The 20902-nt window shown below is 44.1% G+C and overlaps 1 protein-coding gene across 1 annotated transcript; it reads right to left on the bottom strand.

The window, feature by feature from the left end:
- Window positions 1-3563: 3563 nt before the first annotated feature.
- LOC104146307 (galanin receptor type 1) lies at window positions 3564-20152 on the bottom strand. Its single transcript, XM_009678276.2, has 3 exons — window positions 19445-20152; window positions 18220-18285; window positions 3564-3881 (listed from the first exon to the last, which is right to left on the bottom strand). Exons 1-3 carry the CDS (start codon window positions 20150-20152, stop codon window positions 3564-3566), a joined length of 1092 nt encoding a protein of 363 aa, XP_009676571.2.
- Between the last annotated feature and the right edge of the window lie 750 nt (window positions 20153-20902).

Raw genomic sequence — 20902 nt, 5'->3', positions numbered from 1 at the left:
AAAAGTTGGGTGGGAATGCAAGAAAGTTGAAGGCTTTTTCAAGCTCTTATTTGTCACTTTATGGTTACCTTTCACCTGAGAAAGGGCATCTGTGCTGCTTTATGTTGTATAAAAACAACAGGAAAAAAGCCTGAAAGCTTTTTCTGCTCTTTCTTGTGTTACAAACTTAAACTTTCTAGTTGTATTTTCACTGCAGTAGCTGTTGATACTGTAATGTTTTAGCAATCTACCTCATGCACAGTATCTTGGAGGAAGGAGATCACTGTGATTATCCTCACCTCTCAGTTGGAAAAACTGAGGTATAGGTGCTCTAAAATAACTGCTTGGGCCAGTGGTAGAGCTGGGAATGGAGCCAATGTCTCAATTACAGTTGTTTTTTTCTATTGTAGACCATAGTGTAGTCTGTAGCTTAGGCAGAGCGCTTACTTCCTCGCACGTACGAGGTGCCACCTTTTTAATGCATCGTTCTGCAAAGAGAAATATGGTGTCCGGTGTGATGCTGTTTAAAACATACTTTAAAGATATGTCCATTTTATGAATTGATGTTTTTTAAACAATTATCGAAGAGATGTCTCCTGTGACAGAAAAAACCCAGTATTTGGACTCACAGGTTCTGTTGTAACAGAGCAAGTGCATAAGGTTTCTTCTGAATACCATGTCATTGTTCTCTTCTGCTTTAAACCGAAAGGATTAAAATGGGGCTGAGGTTATTTCATGTCTAGCTGCCACTTTGTATCCATGGTAAATAATCATGCAAGAATAATGTTTTAGCTCTGACTTTTGTTGCAGTGATTTATCGCAGCTTTTTCTTTTAGTGGCTGTTTTTCCCATGCTATCCGCTTTTGCCTTTTCTAAAACTCAGTATGTAGAAGTACTAAGCTGGTTAAGTGCAAAGGTCGGAAAAAGGCATCTCTGAATCACTGGCTTCAAAGGAAATAAGCCATTGGAGCTACTCTCAGTGTGACAGTAAAATCTGAACAAACAGAAAACTTGCGTAGATAATCAGTTAGGATAAGGCTAGAAATTGTACACATGTACTCTTTTCGCGTTGGATGGTAAGGGACTTAGGGGAAGTTACAAGCTGTAGTAAAACTATTCTGCAGAGTACAAAGCTCTCCACTTCTGTATACGTGAAGTGGGATAGCAACTCACTCAGACTGGAAGCTTTTATATTTTGGACCCATTCATTACAGAATGACGCTACCTGCCTCTCATCTGAAGTTCGTTATGCTGCCCATCATTTAATTTATGGGTCCACGAGCAGAATCCTACTCTCCGTGAATAGGAGGAGTAGGGTACAGCCTTAAAACAGACACTTGAGGGCAATCTGTGCTATTATAATTTACGCAGTTCTATTTCCATTTGATATATGCATCTTACGTTGTACTGCATCCTGCGATCTGCTGAGAAATGAGTCCTTTTAACAATAGACGTTGTTTTAGATGAAGTAAAGCGCATGAAAGAAACTCCAGGTTAGAAATGCGAATATTTGCTTGCCGGCTTTCCCTAAGCAATTTGAGGCTAACTCCATCTCACAAGTCTAGTACAAGGCACTCTAATCTAATAAAAGGCAATTTCCAAGGTTGTACTTCACTGTATTAGCATAAATATTCAGTTACCAGCTGCCTCGCAGAGAATGTGTTCCTCTCCTTAGGTGGCTGGTGACTCTGCTTCCCAGCTCAACGGAGAGTCGACCTTTTTAAGTTTCTGAGTGAGGTTTTGTTGCTGGGAATCTCAACTTGAAGGTTAAATGTTTATCTTCTCATACAGATCTTATGCAGATTGGCCTAAATCAATCTGTTGTTAGGGCCAAACTTGGATCTCTCATGATTATTGCAGATGATGTGTACTGTAATACCATGCTCTGTTAACCGCAGTTTCCCACTAAATAATGCAACCCATTTTAATTCACACAGACTCCCTGAGAGGGAAGATGGCCCTACAGAAGTTAAATGAGTTGCTTTGTGTCACATAAACGTTGACTTCTGATTCAAGATTCATGGTCAAACTGTAGTAATGTTCCTTCATAATTAATCCATCCACTTAATCTGTAGCAGTAACTGTAACTATCTGAGGGGCATCAGTGATGAGAGAGTAGTCTTTTTTTCTGAATTGACATATGGGGAAGGACAATGTGAGGAAGGTTAATTTCTGATAAGTGCACCAGTTTTTGTAAAAGGCAGTGTGGGAATGTGTGACACTGAGGTGTAAAAATACACATATTAAAAGAGGAAATGATGGCAGTGTTAAGCATATGTTATAGAAATTAATTGCATGTGTTCTGACAGCCATAACAAAAGAAGTTGAAGATGTTTCTATGAAATTCTACTTGGATGTTTTATTCTGCTTTTTCAACATATAATTTGTAGTTTATCTTCTATAACTCTTAACTTCAAAACATTGATGTTTGTTTATGAACCTGGAGCCAGGTTATGGTTAGGGCCATGACAGCTTGGTCTGCATTGCAGCGTACCAGGTTTTTAATACAGCATGCACAAGTTACACAACACAGTGAAAAAATGAAGTTCTGTCAGCCATATGCTGCTTAAACTTGAAGTAATATACACTCTCTATATTCACAAACAGTAACCTTAAGTTCACTACAAATGCCTAAAACTGTTGCTAGGACACTGTTGATCAAACTACTTCTCTCTAACAAAATTGGGCCTGTTGGCATTTATAAACTGAAGTGGCCAATAAAAAGCTTTGGGTAGATATGCTCAGAGAACGTTACATTTACCAACACAACTTTTTGTAAACATTGCTTTCAAACAGAAAAATCACAATTCTCTTAGACAGATTGAGAAATCTCGCTTTCCTACTGATGTTCACAAAGAAACAGTTATTAGAGACTGTGATTAACGGTAGCAATAACATTCAGGAGCACAAAGACGGTCAGACCCTAAAGTACATAAGCTGATACAGAGCCATCCAGTGCAGACACCCACATCACTGACAGGTAAGTCACATGAAAGCGTTGACTACCCAGTGGGTAAACACTGTAGCAAAGCCCTCAAAGAGATTAGAGACCCCATCACAGCTGTTGAGCTAAAAGTAAGTGTAGATCACACACGATCAAACTCTGAGCACTTTTATGAAACAAAGACACATTCAAAGACTTGGTGAAAAGACTTTTCCCAAACTGCTTTTATCTGTGCTGTCTAAATGTCGCACCACCTGTAGTCCACATCTGAACGAGCGTTTAAACACTATGAGCTGCCCTCTTCTGGTCTGTCCAAACTCTACCTTCTGTGTGAGCCTACAGCTCAGCCTGTGTGGGCGTAACTACAAGTGCATTAGAGCTTGTCCTAACGTGCACTGCAGGGTATTCAGGCATTTCTGATGTACGCAGCCCAGTACCTAACAAGGTGCCATGGTACGAGCTGTGTCAAGTGTCCTAACAGCCAGCTGGAGAAATGCCTCCCGCGACGCCGGTAACCTGTCAGCGTCCACGTTCTTGCAGACCCCCGCTCCAGGAAGGGCACCTGCGTAACTGCTTTCTGCAGACATTTCTCCTTTCCCACTACTTCTTCCTGAAATGCGTTTCCACTTGTGAGCCTGCTCTACACGTTAGTTGTCGAGTGCGTGGTGGAGAAGTTCTCCATGCGTATCCTCGCCAGCTTCTCAGCGGGAACTGGCGGCAGGAAGAGTTTGCAGGCGAAGACCTGCCGGCAGGCCTTGCGGAAGTTTTCCGAGAGGAAGGCGTAAATGATGGGGTTGATGCAAGAGTTCCCGTAGGCCAAGCAGTGAGAGATGATGCGGAAGGTGAAGGAGATGTTGTTCAGGGGAAACTGCCCGAACTCTGCCCACATGGTGATGATGTGGTGGGGCAGCCAGGAGAGCAGGAACACAGCGACCACGAGAAGCACCGTCTGGGCTGTCTGAAAGACAAGATCACGCGTTAAATGGCCACAGGGCTCAGGCAAGTCTGCAGTAGGAAGGAATTTGTCTTCCTCTTTTGGTAAGGAAGGCAACGTGACACAGGCGACGCTGGCCACTGCCAGGTGGACAAATTATGACTGGAAATGATGCTAAAAAGCTACCCATCTCCCTGGAGAACCAGGCTTTCCTGGTTTTGGCTCAGACAGCTAATTCTGTAGGCAATGGAGTTAGTGCCTACAAAACCTCAAAATATTACAGAGGACAGAGCAGTAACGCTAACCACGATCTACAGAAGAGCGGAAATAACACGAGGAGGCTGAGGAACATCAGGGCTACTGCAGACAACTGCGGGGGAGAACGGTGTTTGGCCGCGTGGAAAGAGGAGTTACTGAAGAGCGGCCTCCGCCTGCGTCTGAGGAGAAAGATCTCTCCGGAAGGTCCCTTGCGGAAGAGACGGAGCAAGCCATGCGCGGAGGGCCTTTTTTTAAGTATGAAACGTTCTCCCTTTAGAAACGTCCACAGAACGTATTCCTAGCCAGACAACTACCCCAGGGAGCTCGGCCCTGCGTGCCGGGCGCGGGCGTTCGCCCTCTCCGCCGCCCGCGAGCCCCCGGGGCGCTGCGCGGGTTGGGCGCTGAGGTGAGGTTTTCCCAGAACGGCGGCGTTCGATGTCACCGATGGAGCGTGAGGCGAGGGGCCGGGCGGGAGGAGGGCTGCCGAGGAGCCGCCTCAGCGTGCCGGCGGAGAAAGGCGAGGGCCGCGCGGAGAGACGCAGGCTGGAGGGAAAGCCGGGTGGCGTGAGCTCTTTTCCTGGTTTTGGTGTGGCGTTTGGTGGGTTGCTTCTTTGTTCTTTTGCTGCCCTTGCTGGGGGAGAAGGGCTGGGGCGGGGGGGTCTCCCGGGGCAGCCGGCGGTGCCCTCCTCCTCGTCCCTCGAGACGGAGGTGCCAACTAGCGCGGATAAAGCCTTTTGCTGTTAACATTGCTGTAAAGCTCGTGTTCGGGGGATCGGAAGGGTGTACGTCAAGAAATAACTCGTCCTTCCTTGAAAAGATATTTTCCTTCTCGAGTAAAAATGCCTCCACCTGACAGAGCTACAGGTCTGTCTAGCAACAGAAGCACGTCTTCTATTTTATTTTCCTGGGAGCCTTTGAAGAGGACGAAGGATGACTTTTATTGACCGCCGGTTACGGCGAGAAGAATCAAGCCAGAAGTCGCTTTGGCTTCCCTTCAGCGAGACCCTGAGGCCCTCAAGAAAGGGCCCTCGCCTGTCCAGCTGAGGCAGCGTACGGATGTTGCCTTTCCCCCATTTTCTACCCAGCAGGGCCCCGAGGCGCCTGAGGCCTGCGGCAGGGCCAGCCCGGCCCCGCTGGGGCCCAGCGTACTCTTCTTCCCCGTGTTTTTACAGGGCTGGGACCTTTGGGAGCTTGCCAAGCAGTCGTGGTAAGGGGCACGGAGAAGCAATCCCTCCTTCTTGGGATGCTGTAGGTGATGCAGAGGAAAGGCATGACTTGACTTCCCTCCCCTCCCCTGATTCGCAGCAGGCTGCGTGGTTTTTCAGCTGAAGGTAAAGGGGTGACGAGGGTTTAGTATTTTTATTTTGTCGCCTGAATGACTGCGACAACTTGTGAGCGTGCAGATGCCCTTCTCATAAGGAGAACGTGAACTGCTGGGCAAGCAGCAGAAAAGCAGCAAAGTCAAAGGTTGATGGATGAAGCCTTAGGTTTCGTTTCGACTTAAGGTTTACAGCTTTACTAGTCTAGCTCAACACTTATATCAATAATTCATTTCCCTGATTGCAAGTGAATGACACATAATTACTTTCCTAAAGAGGGGTAATTTTTCTAGTGAACAAAAACTCATTTAATCACTGGTTATAACGGCTGCATCTACCAGTTGTTTTGCCTGCTAGAGAAACACCACAGGATTTAATCTCCAGCATTTTAAATCACTCTCTAACACTATAGCTGTTATGTTAAAATATATAAATAGAAATTACAAGGAGTCAGGCTTGCAAACATCTTTTAACAAACCTAAAATACGTAAGTTGGAACCTCTTTAAATAGAAGGGTTTTTTTCCCTTCTTTCTTCACCCCCTGCTGACATACAGCTAATGCAAGAGCCCCAGCAAGACCTCTGTATGTTCTCTGGCTTTTCTGCAGCATTGCACAGTTGACACAACTTGCCAAATTAAGCGTGACTCCCAGTCAGTGTTTCCGTAGGGACTCAGGTGGCTGGGTAGGGCTGGGCTTGAGGGCAGGTGCCTGTGGGCTCCCATTATTAAACTGGGAGGGCATTTAATCAGGGTTTGCTGCTCTCTGCTACTCTCGCTGGCTGCCTGCTTTGGGTGTGATGGAAACTGCAGCATGTAACTGCAGCAGAGTAAGTCTGCCCCTCACATCGCACGTGCTTGGTCTTGTTTGAAATGCAATATGGGAAAAGTATGGAAGTTATTCTTTGAGTAGCGGAACAAATGGCGCCTGGTTTCCTAAGGGATTGTGTCTTAGATGGATTCTCTGGTGTCCTAAAAGACAATAGTACAACTGAAATATTTCTCCTTGGAGCTTTTCTCAATCTATCCCTTGTCAGTCAGTGGCTCTTCCAGTGTCTTATAAAGTTTCACTTGTGTGGAGCCTTTACTTCAGTGAAGGCTTCTCCCGTCTTCCCACATCAATGAAGTGGGTTTAGTGTTTGTGAATGTACGCTGACTAATGGGAGGGTTTTGTGTTGTGGGCTAAGGACAGCGTGCTCTGGGGAAAAGCAGAGCTATGCTGCTTCTGAGCAGAAAGAATACAAGGTAGCTAGATCCTGGTGCAGAACATCTGGAGCCGTATCCAAAACCTGTTTGCAGTCGCATACATGAGAACCCATGGGAGATGCTGCTTAAATTTTTACAAATATGTCTGAAATGTTTGTAAACTGGCTTGTTCTAGGAGATGGCAAAAAGGGCTTTGAGATACAGGGTGAAATGGCAGGGAATCCGCTCGTCTTCCAGGTTCTTCTGTTTCACGTCAATAATAGCTCTGTGATGCTCCTGACATTTCCAAAGATTGTGTAGAACTTTAAAACCCTCTTGTTTTGGGAATTTGTTTTTTTCAGTAATGAAATACTCTAAAAGCCACTTGCAGCTCTATGAAGCAGTTACGCTTGTGTTCAGAAATAGTTCTTTATTAAATCTCTGGCTAGGGCCTACTTCCTCTGCACAGCTGGAGTTAGATCAGGTTCTTCACGTTGTTGAGACCTTTCTAAGTATGGTTATTAAAACCTGCAGAACACGAGGGCACAGTAGAATTATAATTATTGTTCAAAATAAATGTTTTGTCTTGTCTTATTTCTGAATGAATTGCACTGAAATGCTTAAAGTATATTCTGCTTGCTATGACAGTAGTAGCGTGGGCTAAGGGTGCTTTACCTGGAAAATGTTTTGTCTTCCACTTCAACCATGCAGAAAAATCAGCTGCATGATGAAGAGGGGTTTTGAGGGGTTTTCCCTCTGTGGGACAGGCACCGTCTTTGCTGTGTTTGCTTAGGGCCTACAGCAATGATCTCTTTTAGTAAGACAATTATTGAAGCAGAAAAACATGTTTGGCTGTGAGCCAGAAGTACCACCTTAGTTTGTTTTAACTGTGCACTAAGAGCTGAACGGGCCAGCGGAAGCTGCGGGGTTTGTGTCTGTTAACCTCTCGAGGAAGATGCTGTTGCATCAGATTGAGATTTTTGCGCAGATCGGAGAAAGCGTCTATTCTATACAAGAAAAAAAAAACACATAGGGATTTTCTGTCAAATAGGTCTCTCAAGTAAGCTGGTATTAATTTTGAAAGGCAAGAACCTGTGTTCATCCTGTACCTGCATCCCACATATGGTTCACAGACCCGAAGACCTGCCTGTGACACAAGGTGACAAAGCATGTTCCCGTGTGAGTGAACAACCTCTTCTCCTCAACTTTCTAAAGCTGCCTGTGTTGGGAATCAGGTGATATCCTTAATAATGTATTGGTATGATCAGAAGTTGATGAGACTGAAAGACAAAGAGGTAGTGGTGGTGTGGGCACGAGCCTCCCTACTGTGCTATGACAGGTACTAAAGAAATATTAATAAACAGGTTCCATTCTTATCTCTCCCAGTAATAACAGTGCTACTTCTTTTTCCCCCTCTGTCAGTGTTAGGTAGCTTAGGCTTGTTACCAAGACAACCTTTCATAGCATTCTTCTGCTTAAATTAGAGGGCTGCAAGCACTGAAAGCTTCTTTGAATAAGGGATATATACCTAGGGTCTTTTTCCCTTTTATTGTGAAATAACAAACCACACACTCGACATAGAGCTGGTAAAAAGGAGTGGATTTGCAGTTGCTATGCATTAGCACAAAGCTGTTCCTGAGGTCCAGCTATCTGGGGTTTTGCAGGTGGAAACACAGATAATACTAGAGCAGTAATATACATAATTCATGACACAAGTTCCATTTCCAAAACATGTTTCTTGAGTCTATTCTTTCCAAGTTTGGAAATATATAAGTAAGAGGAAACCGAAACAAAATATTACTTTTGGCTTTTAGCATGGAAGCTTTTCTGAAGCTAACACTAATGTTAATATAGCCTGTGACTAGCAATGGGGAACTGAGCTGAGTGGACTGTGACAACTTGCCCAGTTAATAGACCAACTGGGCACAGCTAAAGCGACAGTAAACGCTAGACATCTGGTTCATTCTGAAGTTTCAGTGGGGGTGTACTAGGCGTGAATTATCTGACTGTCCCTTATTCTGAAGGCAGATAATTAATATTTTGCACACCTAGAAATCTTTCAAGCAGCTCCACAAAAGGAGCTAACAGTGCTTTATTTCTTATACAGACAAAGTAAGCATGTTTGGAAGGTATATGGTGAATTAATGGTAGAACAGGGAATAGAGATTAGCAGAGTCATAAATATATATATATATATACACACATATAGATAGATATATAGATGAGCTTCTCCCTTACTGTTTCTTCCATGCACAGGTTGCCTAGCATTTACTTGCACACTCTTCTGGCATCTCCCCAAGTGATTTGACTGTCCCTTCTAGCTCTTCTGCTTTTCTACTTCTGTTTTCTCCTTTGATCTTCAGCCCTGGACAAACTATTTCTTACTTTTAGTCTTCATCTGCCCTTCAGTAAGCAATGGGGAAGATGTTTAAAGACACTTTTTGTGGGTGATGCCTCATTCTTGAGGATGATAAAGTCTTTAGCATTTAATTAAATGTGTGTTTGGAGCTGTTACTCTTGATAAGTTTATCAATAAAGCTGCCTCAACTTATCAGGCAACTTGTTGAGGGCAAAATGAGGGTTGTCCACTAATGAATCGAGTCTTTTGAATATTCCATGGGTTCGTTTATCATTAACAGGACTATCTGATGCATTTTATAAATAAGCATTGTCATGATTCAAATAGACAGTGGACAGAGCAGTCCAAAGGTAGACAGCCTGTCACGTTCCTGACCCAGTCTAGACATAGCTTAACACAGCTAGCTGTTCATGCATGCTTTTGTTGTTGATCAGACCATCTGTTTGTACTCTGTACCTCAGTCAAACAGAAATGGGAAGGAATATTCAGTAGGGTTTTCATTAAACAAAACCTTCTCATAGTTTGCAGAAAAGCTGGGCTTTGTTAGGGCAATAATTGTTTTTTTTCTCCCTCCCTTTGCTCTTTTTTTCCCTCCTCCCTTCCCTTTTCTTCCACGGTTCCGAAGGAAGAAGTGCAAAGAAGCTTGTACCTGCTCTTTTGTGCTGGCTTATTAGCAAATAACAACTGACCCTTCCTTTATTACTGCTGTGTGGGAGGACAGGAGATACAACGTATTTGTTTTGGGCTTTGAGCCTTCCTTCCCCTCGCTCCCTCAAGTTAGTTTCAATAAATGTACTGCTGTGACTCCAAAGGCAAAATTATTGCTGCTTCTTCGCACCGTACCATGCTTCCTCAGCATCTGTGCGTCAGCCATGGCTTTTCTCTTGACTTTTAATATAAAGGTTATCTGGTTAGGTGTTTTACTGGTGGATTCATTTCTCCTGTTACATTTGTCTGTAACCTGCATCTTTTCCTTAAAGTTTGAGAGACAGCTGGTATATGTTTTGATTGCCACAGACTTGGATTTGTATAAGCTACAGAGCTCCTCCCTTGGCTGTATAATGGGCTTTTGCAGTAGTGAAAAAAAGTATAACTAGCAGTGCTGCTCTAAACTTTTGTTTTGAGATGTTGCAGGTACATTGCGTCAGCGCCCGGGGAGGACGTGTGGCTCGGCACGCTGTAGCAGCGCAATGCTGGAGGCGCTTACCTGCTTCTCTGAAGGAAAGTGGTGTTTGTGGCCCTCGATTCTGGGAGCCTCTGTTTTCTGAGTGCGGAAACTGGTCAAGGGTGTTCCTTTGCTCAGAGTTTCTCTTTAAGCCAAGGTGCAACGTGGAAGCTGCCAGCTTCTCCTTTCTTTCATGGTACCATGTTCTTCTCTCCCTTGCTTACAAATCTGACTCCTGCTGTTGGATTTGACTGACTCCCCCAGTTAAATCTGACTCCCGCATTTGTGAACACCCTTTTTCTTTTGGTCCATAAAGTTTTAACATCTGAAAGGTCCCAAAGCGTATTCTGAACTCCAGAAACAAGCTTATAGCTTAGTGATAAATGCAGAAGGTTTCAAGCAGCTGATTCTAAACTATCTTTAACCAACTTAAATGTAGAGAAGTAGTTTTCTTTGCTTCAGTTGAGCCCGTAATGAAATGATTTTATTTACCTGAGAAGGGCTTTGGTACCCTTTGGTCTCCCCCCACCCCCTTCCTTATTACACATGGCCACATATTGGAATGAGCCGCTCTTCAGCGATCTGAAAGCCACATTGGAGAGACGGCGGGCAGGGGACTTTATTTCCTGCCATCGGAGATAGGAGATGGCTGTCACGAAGAAGAGGAGGGATAAAAACAAACAGATTTTCAGTGAGTTATCCAGTCGACTCGGCTACTTGCATTGTGTGCTGAGATAGACTCTTCCTTTCCTGGCAGCTTGCTGGCAGTGTTCTGACCACCGCTCTGCACGTTTCTCCAATTCTATGATTATGCCACTAATCTCCTCTGCCGAAGCTCTTAATACTCACCCACTTTGTATTAATAACTGCTCATGAGCATTATGATACTCCTATTAGCTTCTAATTGGTAAAGATGCTCCCTGTTCCTGCTGCTCTAGGTTCTCATTAGCAGAACAGCTTGCAGGATTTCACTTCTGATTAATATTTGTTGCTAGATGGATCCCAGGATCTCCCATGCTTCTTTGCTGTAGTTACTGCTGTTAGGTGCTGAAGCCTTGAATATCACATTCATTACTTAAGGCTGTATGGAAACCTTCCACTTGTGTGAAGTTTAATGAAGTAGTTCACTATAAAAGGAAGCAAATGCAGTGCAATTTTCATCTACCTCTCTTGGCCTAAGATATTCAGGAGCACCCATCAGCCTTGGACTTCTGTATGTTTTACCTCATGCTGATAGTTGATTTTTATATGACTGAAAAAGCACTGCTCTGGGGAGTGTCCCAAATCAATTCTGTATGTGTTTACTTAGCTCTAGGAGCGATGAACAACTGATTTCTGCTTGGGTAAATAAAAGCTGATGAGCACATGAGCTGAGGGAGACAACAGTCTTAGCTTCATAGAAGGGGATGTGTTTTGAATTTGCCATTGCAATTTTGGAGAAAGATCTTGGGCTTGTGAGAGTTCTGTGAACACATCAGCTCAGTTCTCAAGTAGTGCTCAGAAGGAGAGAGGGGGAAATAATAAGAATAAGGCAAATCTAATTTTAGGAATTGTTGGGAAAGGAATAGAGAACAAAGCAAGAAACACTCCTTTTCTACCACATCAGCATGGTTCACCCGTGTCTTGAACGCTGCATGCTGTTCTCATCCCCTTGTATCAACAAGGGTGCATCTGAATTAGAAATGGTTGGCCCTGTCACCTGTTTCTGAACCAAAGACACAGACTAGCTCCTGTAAGAATGGCTAGGTAGGTGATTTCTGGACTCTTCAGTCCAGAAAAGATACTCCGAGTGGGAGCAAAAGAGATCTACAGAGCTGCGAGATGGAAAGGGTGACCGGCTGAGTGGGTCAACTGTCTGCTGTCTCTTCCTATACAAGAAGTGACGTTAGTAGGAAGCAGGTTCAAATCTAGTAAAGCAGTGCTTAACCCACAGAACTCGCCTGCGAAAGCTTTGGCTGCCTCCTTGCAATCCATGGGCTAACACTTGAAAGATGAATCCAATGAAAGATACTTAAAAACAAGCAAATAAACCCTGAAAATACTTGGTAGCTGGGAGAATGCTCAGGTGAATTATGGCATTTCCTTGCCCTGTTTCCTTGGTCATTCCTCTGTAAGTATCTAATGGCAGCCAGTGAAACAGGGTGCTGAGCTAGCTGGGCATCCTGTCTGAACTGGAGTATTTCTCATCTTTTAACTGATACCATATGAGTTACAGGAGATTTGAAGAGCAAATCATAAGCTTTGTAACAGAATCTAGATGTAACACCGAAACGGAACCAAAGCACTTATTTCATAATCAGTTTAGGTACAGTAAATCCATAATAGCTGCAGCATCCTGATATGTGGAGGTAAAGACGCAAGACTGGGGTTGCAGCTCTGACTTTTGGGCAAAAGCAAGTCAGTAGGAGTGCAGAGACCAGGACAGTTCAAGCAAGCCGCTGAGAAAGCGGGTGCAAGAGAGCTGTGAAACTTGCATCCCCAGACCATTTTTTAAACTTAAAAAGACATTTTGGTTTGTTCAGTTTGCAATACTTGTTTGCTCTTTAAAGAGGTAAAGGACAAAATGAAGTAAACAGTGAAGAACCCTGGTGTGTTTTGGAGGCCAGTAAGACACCACAGGACCTTTTCATGATCAGAATAGACCTTGGCTTGCATTCATTTTCGTTATTAGAGTATCTTATTTATTGCGAATATATGTTCAGAGTTCCTAGGGCTTGGCTGTTATGAAACGCTTTTCAACACTGTCTGAATGGAAACTGTTAGATTTTCCTTGGAGCCAAATTATAGACTTACTGTACTCTGCCTAATGCAGAAAGGAAATAGCTGAGATAAGGTATATTTGGGGTAGAGAGGTGTATGGGATTTCTTATTATATGGTCTTGCTGTTCTGCCTCAACAAACAATTGTCTGAAACTGCAAAGGGTAATCTTCAGCATCATGCCATCTCTTTTTTTTAAGGCTGGTGAGCTTGTGCAGCTGGCGTGGAATTAAATGGGCAAACTGACACTTATGCCTCTCTCCTGCTGCTGCAAGCACAATCTAGCTTGGTTCTTCATGTGTATTTTCAGTCTAAACTTGCAAAAAGTATTAAACTTCTCCCTTGATCTAAGGCATAGATATTATGTATAACTAGAAAAGCATATTAAATTGAGGATGTCCAGCACTGATATTATAGATGGCAAGCATATACAACAAATACGTAAAGTAGGAATCTGAATTAAAGGTCAAACTCTTTTGATAGCAGAATATGGAGTCAGGATGTATCAACCTCCGTGCAAGCGAAATCTTTGAAAACTTTCAAGTGTATACAGATTGAAAAAGATGAGGTAGTTTGAACATAATTGTGTTGTAAGTTAAAAGCTTACAGCCAGCCTCCCAAGCACAAGCCTGTTTATTTTTTGTGATGTGCAGAAGCCTGGAGGGTTGTAAGTCATCCCTAGGACTATTAAAGAAACTTGTTCTGCTTGGCATCTCTTTGAACACTAACTTTCAGGGGTTGTAGGGAGGGCTATCTCAGCTCTCTGGGTCCTTGCAATATAATTGATTTTAAAATCACTTAGCCAAAATTGCCCACGCGTAGCTTGGCTTGGACTTAGAAAGTAAGGCCCTACTGTCTGTCCTAGCCCCTAAATATCTTCAAATAACCCACGCTGTGCCAGGAAAATGCGGAAAAAAGTGATGGAGGAAACTAAGGGCAAGAGAGTAACAAATAGAATAACAAATGCCTGGTAATGTAGCGCAGTGAATCCTTCCCCCACCCTGCTCCGGTAAAAAGTGCATTGATACAGATGACTGTGACGGTGTGACCTTTAAAGGGAGAGGTTGAACTACAGTGCCAAGTATCTGGGCTCTGTTAATATGCTCCATGTATTCAGAGGGAATTAAATCCAGTATTGTGTGGCTGTTTTTTCATCTGCTGCAGCAATACGACTAGGAAAGTCAGGTATATGCTGGCACAGTACTGGGACTGTTAGCATGGCCATGCTATTGCTATCTTTTTAGAAACAACCCTAGGTTTTTGGAAGCAGCCTATAATGGACAATAATCAATGGTGCTGTTTTCAGCCACCATCTGGAATGCTGTCCGGAGAAATCTTTCCTAAACCCTACTTCGTCTGTGAAGCATGTTTTAGTTTTGAAGCGTCCTGATCATGAGGAAGCTGCAGGCACAAAGCAGACCAAGCGCTGCAGGTTCTGGAATTCGGGCTGGCGAACCCATGGACGCTAATGGCAGAACAAACTGCTGCAGCGGTGGCGCAGGCAACCATTTCACTGGCGACTCTTGAACAATGAGGACTCTAAGCTTGAAATTTTATTCTTTTGAAACCTATACTCACATATTTAGCCCAGCTGAAGGTAGTGAGATGCGTGCAAATAGCTGTTTGCAAAATTTACTACTTATCATAAAACCAAAACAGAAAGCTTTCCGCTTTGGGTGGGAGGAGAACAGCTCAAGCGTCCGATTTTATTGAAATTGTAGCAATGAAGTAGGGTGAAGCTGAGTTGTCATAGTTTCCAGCTGAACTCTTTAGTACCAGTATAACACTTTGTTTGCCATCTTGGTTTGGTCAAGATGCACACTATGAATTAGCAGATGCGTGTTGGGTAACTGTATCACCTCGTGTTGAAAGATCTTGCTTTCTTTTGAGAGATTAAGGCAATTAGGGTTTGGCCACCGAAATCATGCACGCGTTTCATAGCGCTAAATATTCTGTTTACGTTAAATTAACCTTTCAAACATCAAGCAAGATTCACTTGTCAAGCATCTTGGAGCAAAATAAGCAAAAGCTATTCACTTTATCTCTGAAGTTTATGCATTAAAAACAAACAGAAGTACTTGTCACTAATAAGCCAATTAGGCACAGATGAAGGAAGCTAATTTAACAAAACTGACACACATGCAAATTTTCTATTAGGCTCCAATGTGAAGTGTTCTTAAGAAGGTCTGCTCCAAATGATTGACACTTGATGCATTTCAAGTATACTTGGAAAGCGCATGCAGGAATTGTGTGTCTGCAACCCACCTAATAAGCACTGCTCATAAAGTGCTGAGAGAAGTGGTTGAATCAAAACATAGTTGGAGGAGGGACGCTAAATATACTGCCTGGCTTGCAAGAAGGCTAGATGAGCAAGTTCTGAGCAGAGTACCAAACTATGGAAGACAGCGTGTCTGTATACATACAGATGTATGTGTGTATAAGGAGGGATGTATCTGAATTGGCTTTAATCTGAACCGAGCACTTATTTAACCAGCCCTAACTGTGCCGAGGGAACAACAGTTGTTACTGGGGGCTCCAGAATTACAGCCAGGGAAATACTTGGGTGGGGGGGAGAAGTGCTCTGCTGTTAACTTATCTGAACAGGCTGAGTCAAAGATACTTTTCGATATTAGTTCTTTCAGTTATACCTAATCAGGAAACCCAAAGCTGAGGAAATTGTAGAGCTATCTTTCACCTAACTACAGGTCAAGTCGGAAGATAATGCAGAGAGGTACATTCAAAAAAGTGAATATCAGAAATGATATTTTCTAACTTACTGCTTTACGGGTAGGAAGTCACTAGCAATTTTTGACTTGACAAGTGGTAGCATCCCTTCCATATATAGGTAAGGAAAGGAGGGGAGGGGAATTTAAAGCATCCAAATTGTTTAGGGATTTGTAGGTGATTTTGGCATCTGAAGCAACTTGGCAAACTCGTAAACTCTTGAAATAGTTCTAAGCAACAGGACAGTGCTTTTTAGCACTTTATTTGCTATAGTTTAAATAAATAAAACGATCGGCAGGTCTCTGGTTGCCTCGTGTCATAGTAGCTGCTGGAGTCAGGGTAGGCTGTGTCTATGTCTCTGTTAAGCACACCAGCTTCCGGCTGTGCTTTCCACTTGTAGTCTGCCCTATCTGCCCAGAAATTAAACCTTTGTTGCTCAGGTTTTAATTCTCAGAACATCTGTTACAGTGCTAGGATTCAGCAGAAATTCAATGGGCAGAGTGAAACATGGCATCCTTCAGTGTGATTTGTTTCACCTACCTCTGTTGGTGCTCCTGCAGCAGGCAACACACAGCAGCTAATTGTTGTGTAATTTATTGCCTTAGAAAAGGCAATTTGATTCAATACGATTCCAATAAACATCGGAAGCTGTTTGAAATTAGATGAGCTGGATTAATAACATTAGTCTCAATAAGGTTCAGGAACAAGCAGATAAGTGAAGTGACATTTGTGAGGCTTTATATGTTTAGTACGGGAACTCAGCACAGAAAACATGATCAAAAGCGCCCTGAGGAAGAGGGGAAAGTAACTCCCACGTCAGTGAAATATTGTGTATGTATAGAGTGTGTGTGTATATATATGCTATATATATATATATATGCTATATGTATGCAATATAGTGTATTATTAGTAACTTCTGTAGCCTTTCTGTATTGCAAGGTAATATTGCAAATTCCAGCTGAGTTCCATCCTTACAGGCAATGTCGGTGTGTGACCAGCTAAGGAGTGATGCACGCCTCCCATAAGTACTGTACCAACAAAATGGAGTTTGTTACTGAATGTAGTGTAGTAGCAGAAACTAAATATGATCTATAGTTTAATCTATTTGGGATTCATTGGTGTAAAAGACTGGCAATGCTCTCTGTAATAGCTCTAAATTAGCTAAAAGCAGCATGTCTTGCAGACCAGATCATAAAACTGTAGAGCAATGTTACAGAGCAGATACACCTGGAAGATAATATTGTTTTAGTATTAAAAAAGTGTAAGGTTTTTTGTCTGAAATGTTACCATAGCATCTAAATTGCAAAGTGAATCATTCTAAAATACACATGCTTTTTCCTAAATAGGTTGATCACGAAGGTGTCTGTGTTGATGAGCACTGTAAATGTCTTTTGTGGTACCATAGCCACATACAAAACGTGAAGTTACTAAGACTGGTTGCTCTCCGAGGCAAACAGGTGGTTGTGATTTGTTCAGGGGTATAATTTTTCTGCCTTTGTTACCCAGGTCTCTTTGGAGACTTGAGAATCACTAGAAGTGCAGGGTTAGGTTGTTAGGCAGGGTTAGCTGCAGCATGCTCAAATCTAGCATCTTGAACCCCACATCTCGTGAGTGACCTGGCTCCGCAGGGGAGTCCTCCGCCACTGGCGGATAATCCCTGGCTGCAGCCCATCGTGCCCAGAGGCAGCTCGGGGCTCCATGCCTGCGCAGCTCATTGCAGCTGTGGGGGCCGTGTCTGGTTTTGCAGGAGCCCAACCAAAGCCTTGCAATGCTTTCCATGTCTCACATCCTTTTTTGGTCAAATGGCGGTGTTTGCTGTAATGATCCTCCTTTTGGTCATGGGCAGGATCATGGCCATGCGTGCTCGGGACGTGCGGTTGTTGCGCCACCAGCATGCTGTGACTGAGCTGCACCAGCAGCAGCTAGTGATAGTGCCCCATTACTTGCTGTCTTTGGCTGGCCAGATAATCTGTGGTTTCACTCATCACTGTAAGCACGATAATGAGAACATGACTGACTGGAATAACAGTTTGCACTTTCATGTCAGGTAAATCTGATATTGTATCACTGAAGTTGGTGAGTTTTGCTACCTGAAAACTTCTATTAATTATGGCTTATTTACTCAAAAGTAAATTATTATAAATTTTTATTCATATATTCTGAATTTCTACTCTGTTCTTAAAAGGAAAAAAATCTGTGATTAATATTTTCCCCAGTAAATACTTGAAATTCTACTGATTTCAGACAGCTTGAGCAGGGATAACCCTGAGGTTTCGCTGACAAAAGGATCAAAAATACTGAGCAGGTCCTGAATCCACCATGCGCTTAGAACCAGACCTTAGTAAAGATCTTAAATGCAAACTGCATCAAAACGGAGGTACTTCACTTCCAGGGTTCTTCACCTATTTGCCTTTTTTCTCGTTGAAGTGTACACAAAAACCCAGATCTTTTTGCAGTCTATAGCCCAATAAATGACAAAGGCAGCCCAGCAGGCATGTCTATAGAGAGCAATAGATGGCAATCAAGTTGTTCCAGAGACCTGACGTGTCTATTACGTTGTAGTTGGTACACAGATGAAATAAATCAAAGATATTTACCTTCTTCTTTGATCTCTCTGACTTCTTGGAAATGTTCTTTACTTTTGTATGGAGATGATATAAAACCTAAAAAAGAAAAAGGAGCAATATACTGAATGGGAAACTGAATATGCATATGTTAGGATTTGAACTTCTCAGCATGTCTGAGAGAGTCATAAGAAATGCTAGAGTGCTGCTGGGAAATTCTCCATTAGCAATGTTTATGTTAAACCTTTCAGAACCGGGTTACAGCATTGCTGTAACCCGACAAAGATTACACTTGGACCTTTGGAGCTAAAAGTCTAAGTTACCTCAAGTAATTAATTAACAAAAAATGCCTCTGTTAGATGTGGCTCCCCTTGGGGTTGCCGGCGTGCTCCCTAAAGGCAGGGGGGCACAGAGCCAGCTCAGGCTGCGGCAGTGGGAGTTACGCCCTCCAACGCAGGACACATGGCTTTATCCTCCCATGGCAAGCAAGGCCTGAGGCTTAGAGTTTTTTAGCTTAAATGTAAGTGCCTTGTCCTGGAAGTCCACCCCTGGCAGTCCCAAAGCAATATCCAATAGGAGATTAATAGAAAATTTGCAGAAAATTTACTCTGTATGCCAGCACAATTCATACACTCCTACTGTCAGTCTCAAATGCACTTAAGATCAGTAAAGCAAGACCAAAAACTTCAATGACAGCAATCCACAAGAAGAAAGAAAAAGATCCCTTGTCAAATAAAACTCTGATGCTGAGATCTCTTCGCCAGTTTACTGAGCTTTACATCACAAAAAAAAAGGGGGGGGGGAAGCTGTCTTTAATACTATTTCTGTATGCTCTCTGCACAGTTTCTCCCACCTAGTTATCCTACCAGGAACAAGCATTTGTTATTAAGAGAGGACAAACTGGTAGGAAAAACAACAAGAGCCTTAAAGGGACTCAGGTGGCAGGCTGGGGGTGAACTTGCAGCAGTTCAGCAGTTTGTGCCTGAATAGAAGTAGCTGCAAATCCTTTTTGGGAACTAGGTTTTTGGGTGTGTTTTTTTCTTCTTTCTCTTGTTCCCTCCCTCCCTCCCTCCCTCCCTTCTCTCTTTTCTTTAGTCTCCCTCCCCCTGCCCCAGAGAAGGAATCTCTCCCAGAAGGAGATACAAAAGGATTGGATCTATTCTGTGTTGGCTGAGTAGCTTGAGTGTGTAAATCTGAGCCACCAAGAGTCTGGGGATGCCCTTTTCCTCTGAACGCTACTGACAGCCTTTTCACCCACCTTGGCATAGCAGCAGGTGATGAGCACCAGGGGCAGGAGGTATCCCACCACCAAGATGGTAACCTTGTATGTCTGCTTGGCTGTTGAACCATCTGCCCAGTGCTCCCAGCAGAAGGAGCTGTTGGGTGCTTGCTGATGGCCGCTCACCAGAGCCTGGTGCTGGGCCACAGGGATGGCAATGAGGAGAGACAGTAGCCAAATGACGCCCACGCCAAGGGCAGCGTTGCGCTTGCTGCGGATGCAAGATGAACGTTTGGCATGAACCACAGCAATGTACCTGTCCACGGACATAGCCACCAGAGTAAAGATGCTGACCAGCATTGTCGCCATGGCCAAGTAGTGCACCCACTTGCAAAAGAAGGCACCAAAGATCCACTCTGGCAGGGAGTAGATGGTGGCCTGGAAGGGGACGCAGAAGAGCAGAAAGGAGAAGTCTGCAATGCTTAAGTTCAGGATGAAGATGTTGGTGGCACTGCGCGATGGGCGTCCCCCAGGCCAGAGGCGTCCCAGAACAACCAGCACCAGTGTATTCCCCACCATTCCCAGGAAGAAGATCAGCCCAAAAAGCACTGGTACAATCACCACTTCAGGGCCACTGCTGGTCGCTCCTGACCAGCACGGTGGGGACCCTGTTTGGTTAGTCTGAAGGCTGCACTTGTGGGTGTTGGCTCCAAGGGAAAGCACCAAGTCATCTTCTTGCTCCTCCATGGAGCCAGGCTGCCTGGAAGGCAGGGACCGGTCGTTGTGGCCCTGATTGCTATGGGACAGGTCTGTGTTGGTGGTGGCCAGAGGCTGAATGTTTGGGTCTTCTGATGCTCTGTGCCTTCGCTTTAGGGAGCGCTTTTTTTTTTTTTGGGTAATCCTTCCAAGCTCTCGCAGGCGCTGTCTGTCCCTTGCAGGATGACTTGTGCAGGTTTTCCAGGAGCTGGGAAAAAGGGTTCTGGGGAATTTGTCTTGCCCAAGATGTAACCGCAGGTTTGGCAGCTGCAGTCGCTGTTGGAGGAGCTCTTGTGGCAGAGGAGAGTCCTTGCCAGAAAGGCTGAGGACGAAGCTGCGCTGGGAGCTTGGAGCAGAGGCAAAACGGCTACAGCCCAGCTTCCAACGCCCCTCCTCTCCAGCTGCCCTCCCACATCCGTCCCTGGAGCTGCGGCTGTCGCCCCTGCTTTCCCAGCTCTGCTCCGAGCTGTGGCAGCGAGAGCAGGCGCTCTGCAGGACCTGAGCCTTCTGGACGAGAAGCCCCGATGAGCTGTGTCCCAGCCTGGTGCTCGCCGGGAGGAGGAGGAGAACAAAAGCAAGTTCTTATCGAAGGGGATGGATCGAACAGCAGTTGCTGGAGTGAGAGCTTGGGCAGGGCTGGGAGGCAAAGTGTTGGAACCAGCTGCATGGAGAGGGGAAAAAGCTAAAATCCAGCTTTTATCTAAAGAGCAGGATTTTTTTTTTTCCATAGTCTTTAATGTG

This window comes from Struthio camelus, chromosome 10 (genome assembly GCF_040807025.1).
Source record: "Struthio camelus isolate bStrCam1 chromosome 10, bStrCam1.hap1, whole genome shotgun sequence".
Classification (NCBI taxonomy): Eukaryota; Metazoa; Chordata; class Aves; order Struthioniformes; family Struthionidae; genus Struthio; species Struthio camelus.
This window is presented reverse-complemented; position numbering and strand designations above follow the sequence as displayed.

Coding starts and splice junctions, on each gene's coding strand:
- LOC104146307 (XM_009678276.2), bottom strand. CDS start 20,152: ATGGAGGAGCAAGAAGATGACTTGGTGCTTTCCCTTGGAGCCAACACC. Junction 18,286..19,444: donor TCACCTGCTGCTATGCCAAG/GTGGGTGAAAAG, acceptor TTTCTTTTTTAG/GTTTTATATCATCTCCATAC. Junction 3,882..18,219: donor CAGAGAGATCAAAGAAGAAG/GTAAATATCTTT, acceptor CTTGTCTTTCAG/ACAGCCCAGACGGTGCTTCT.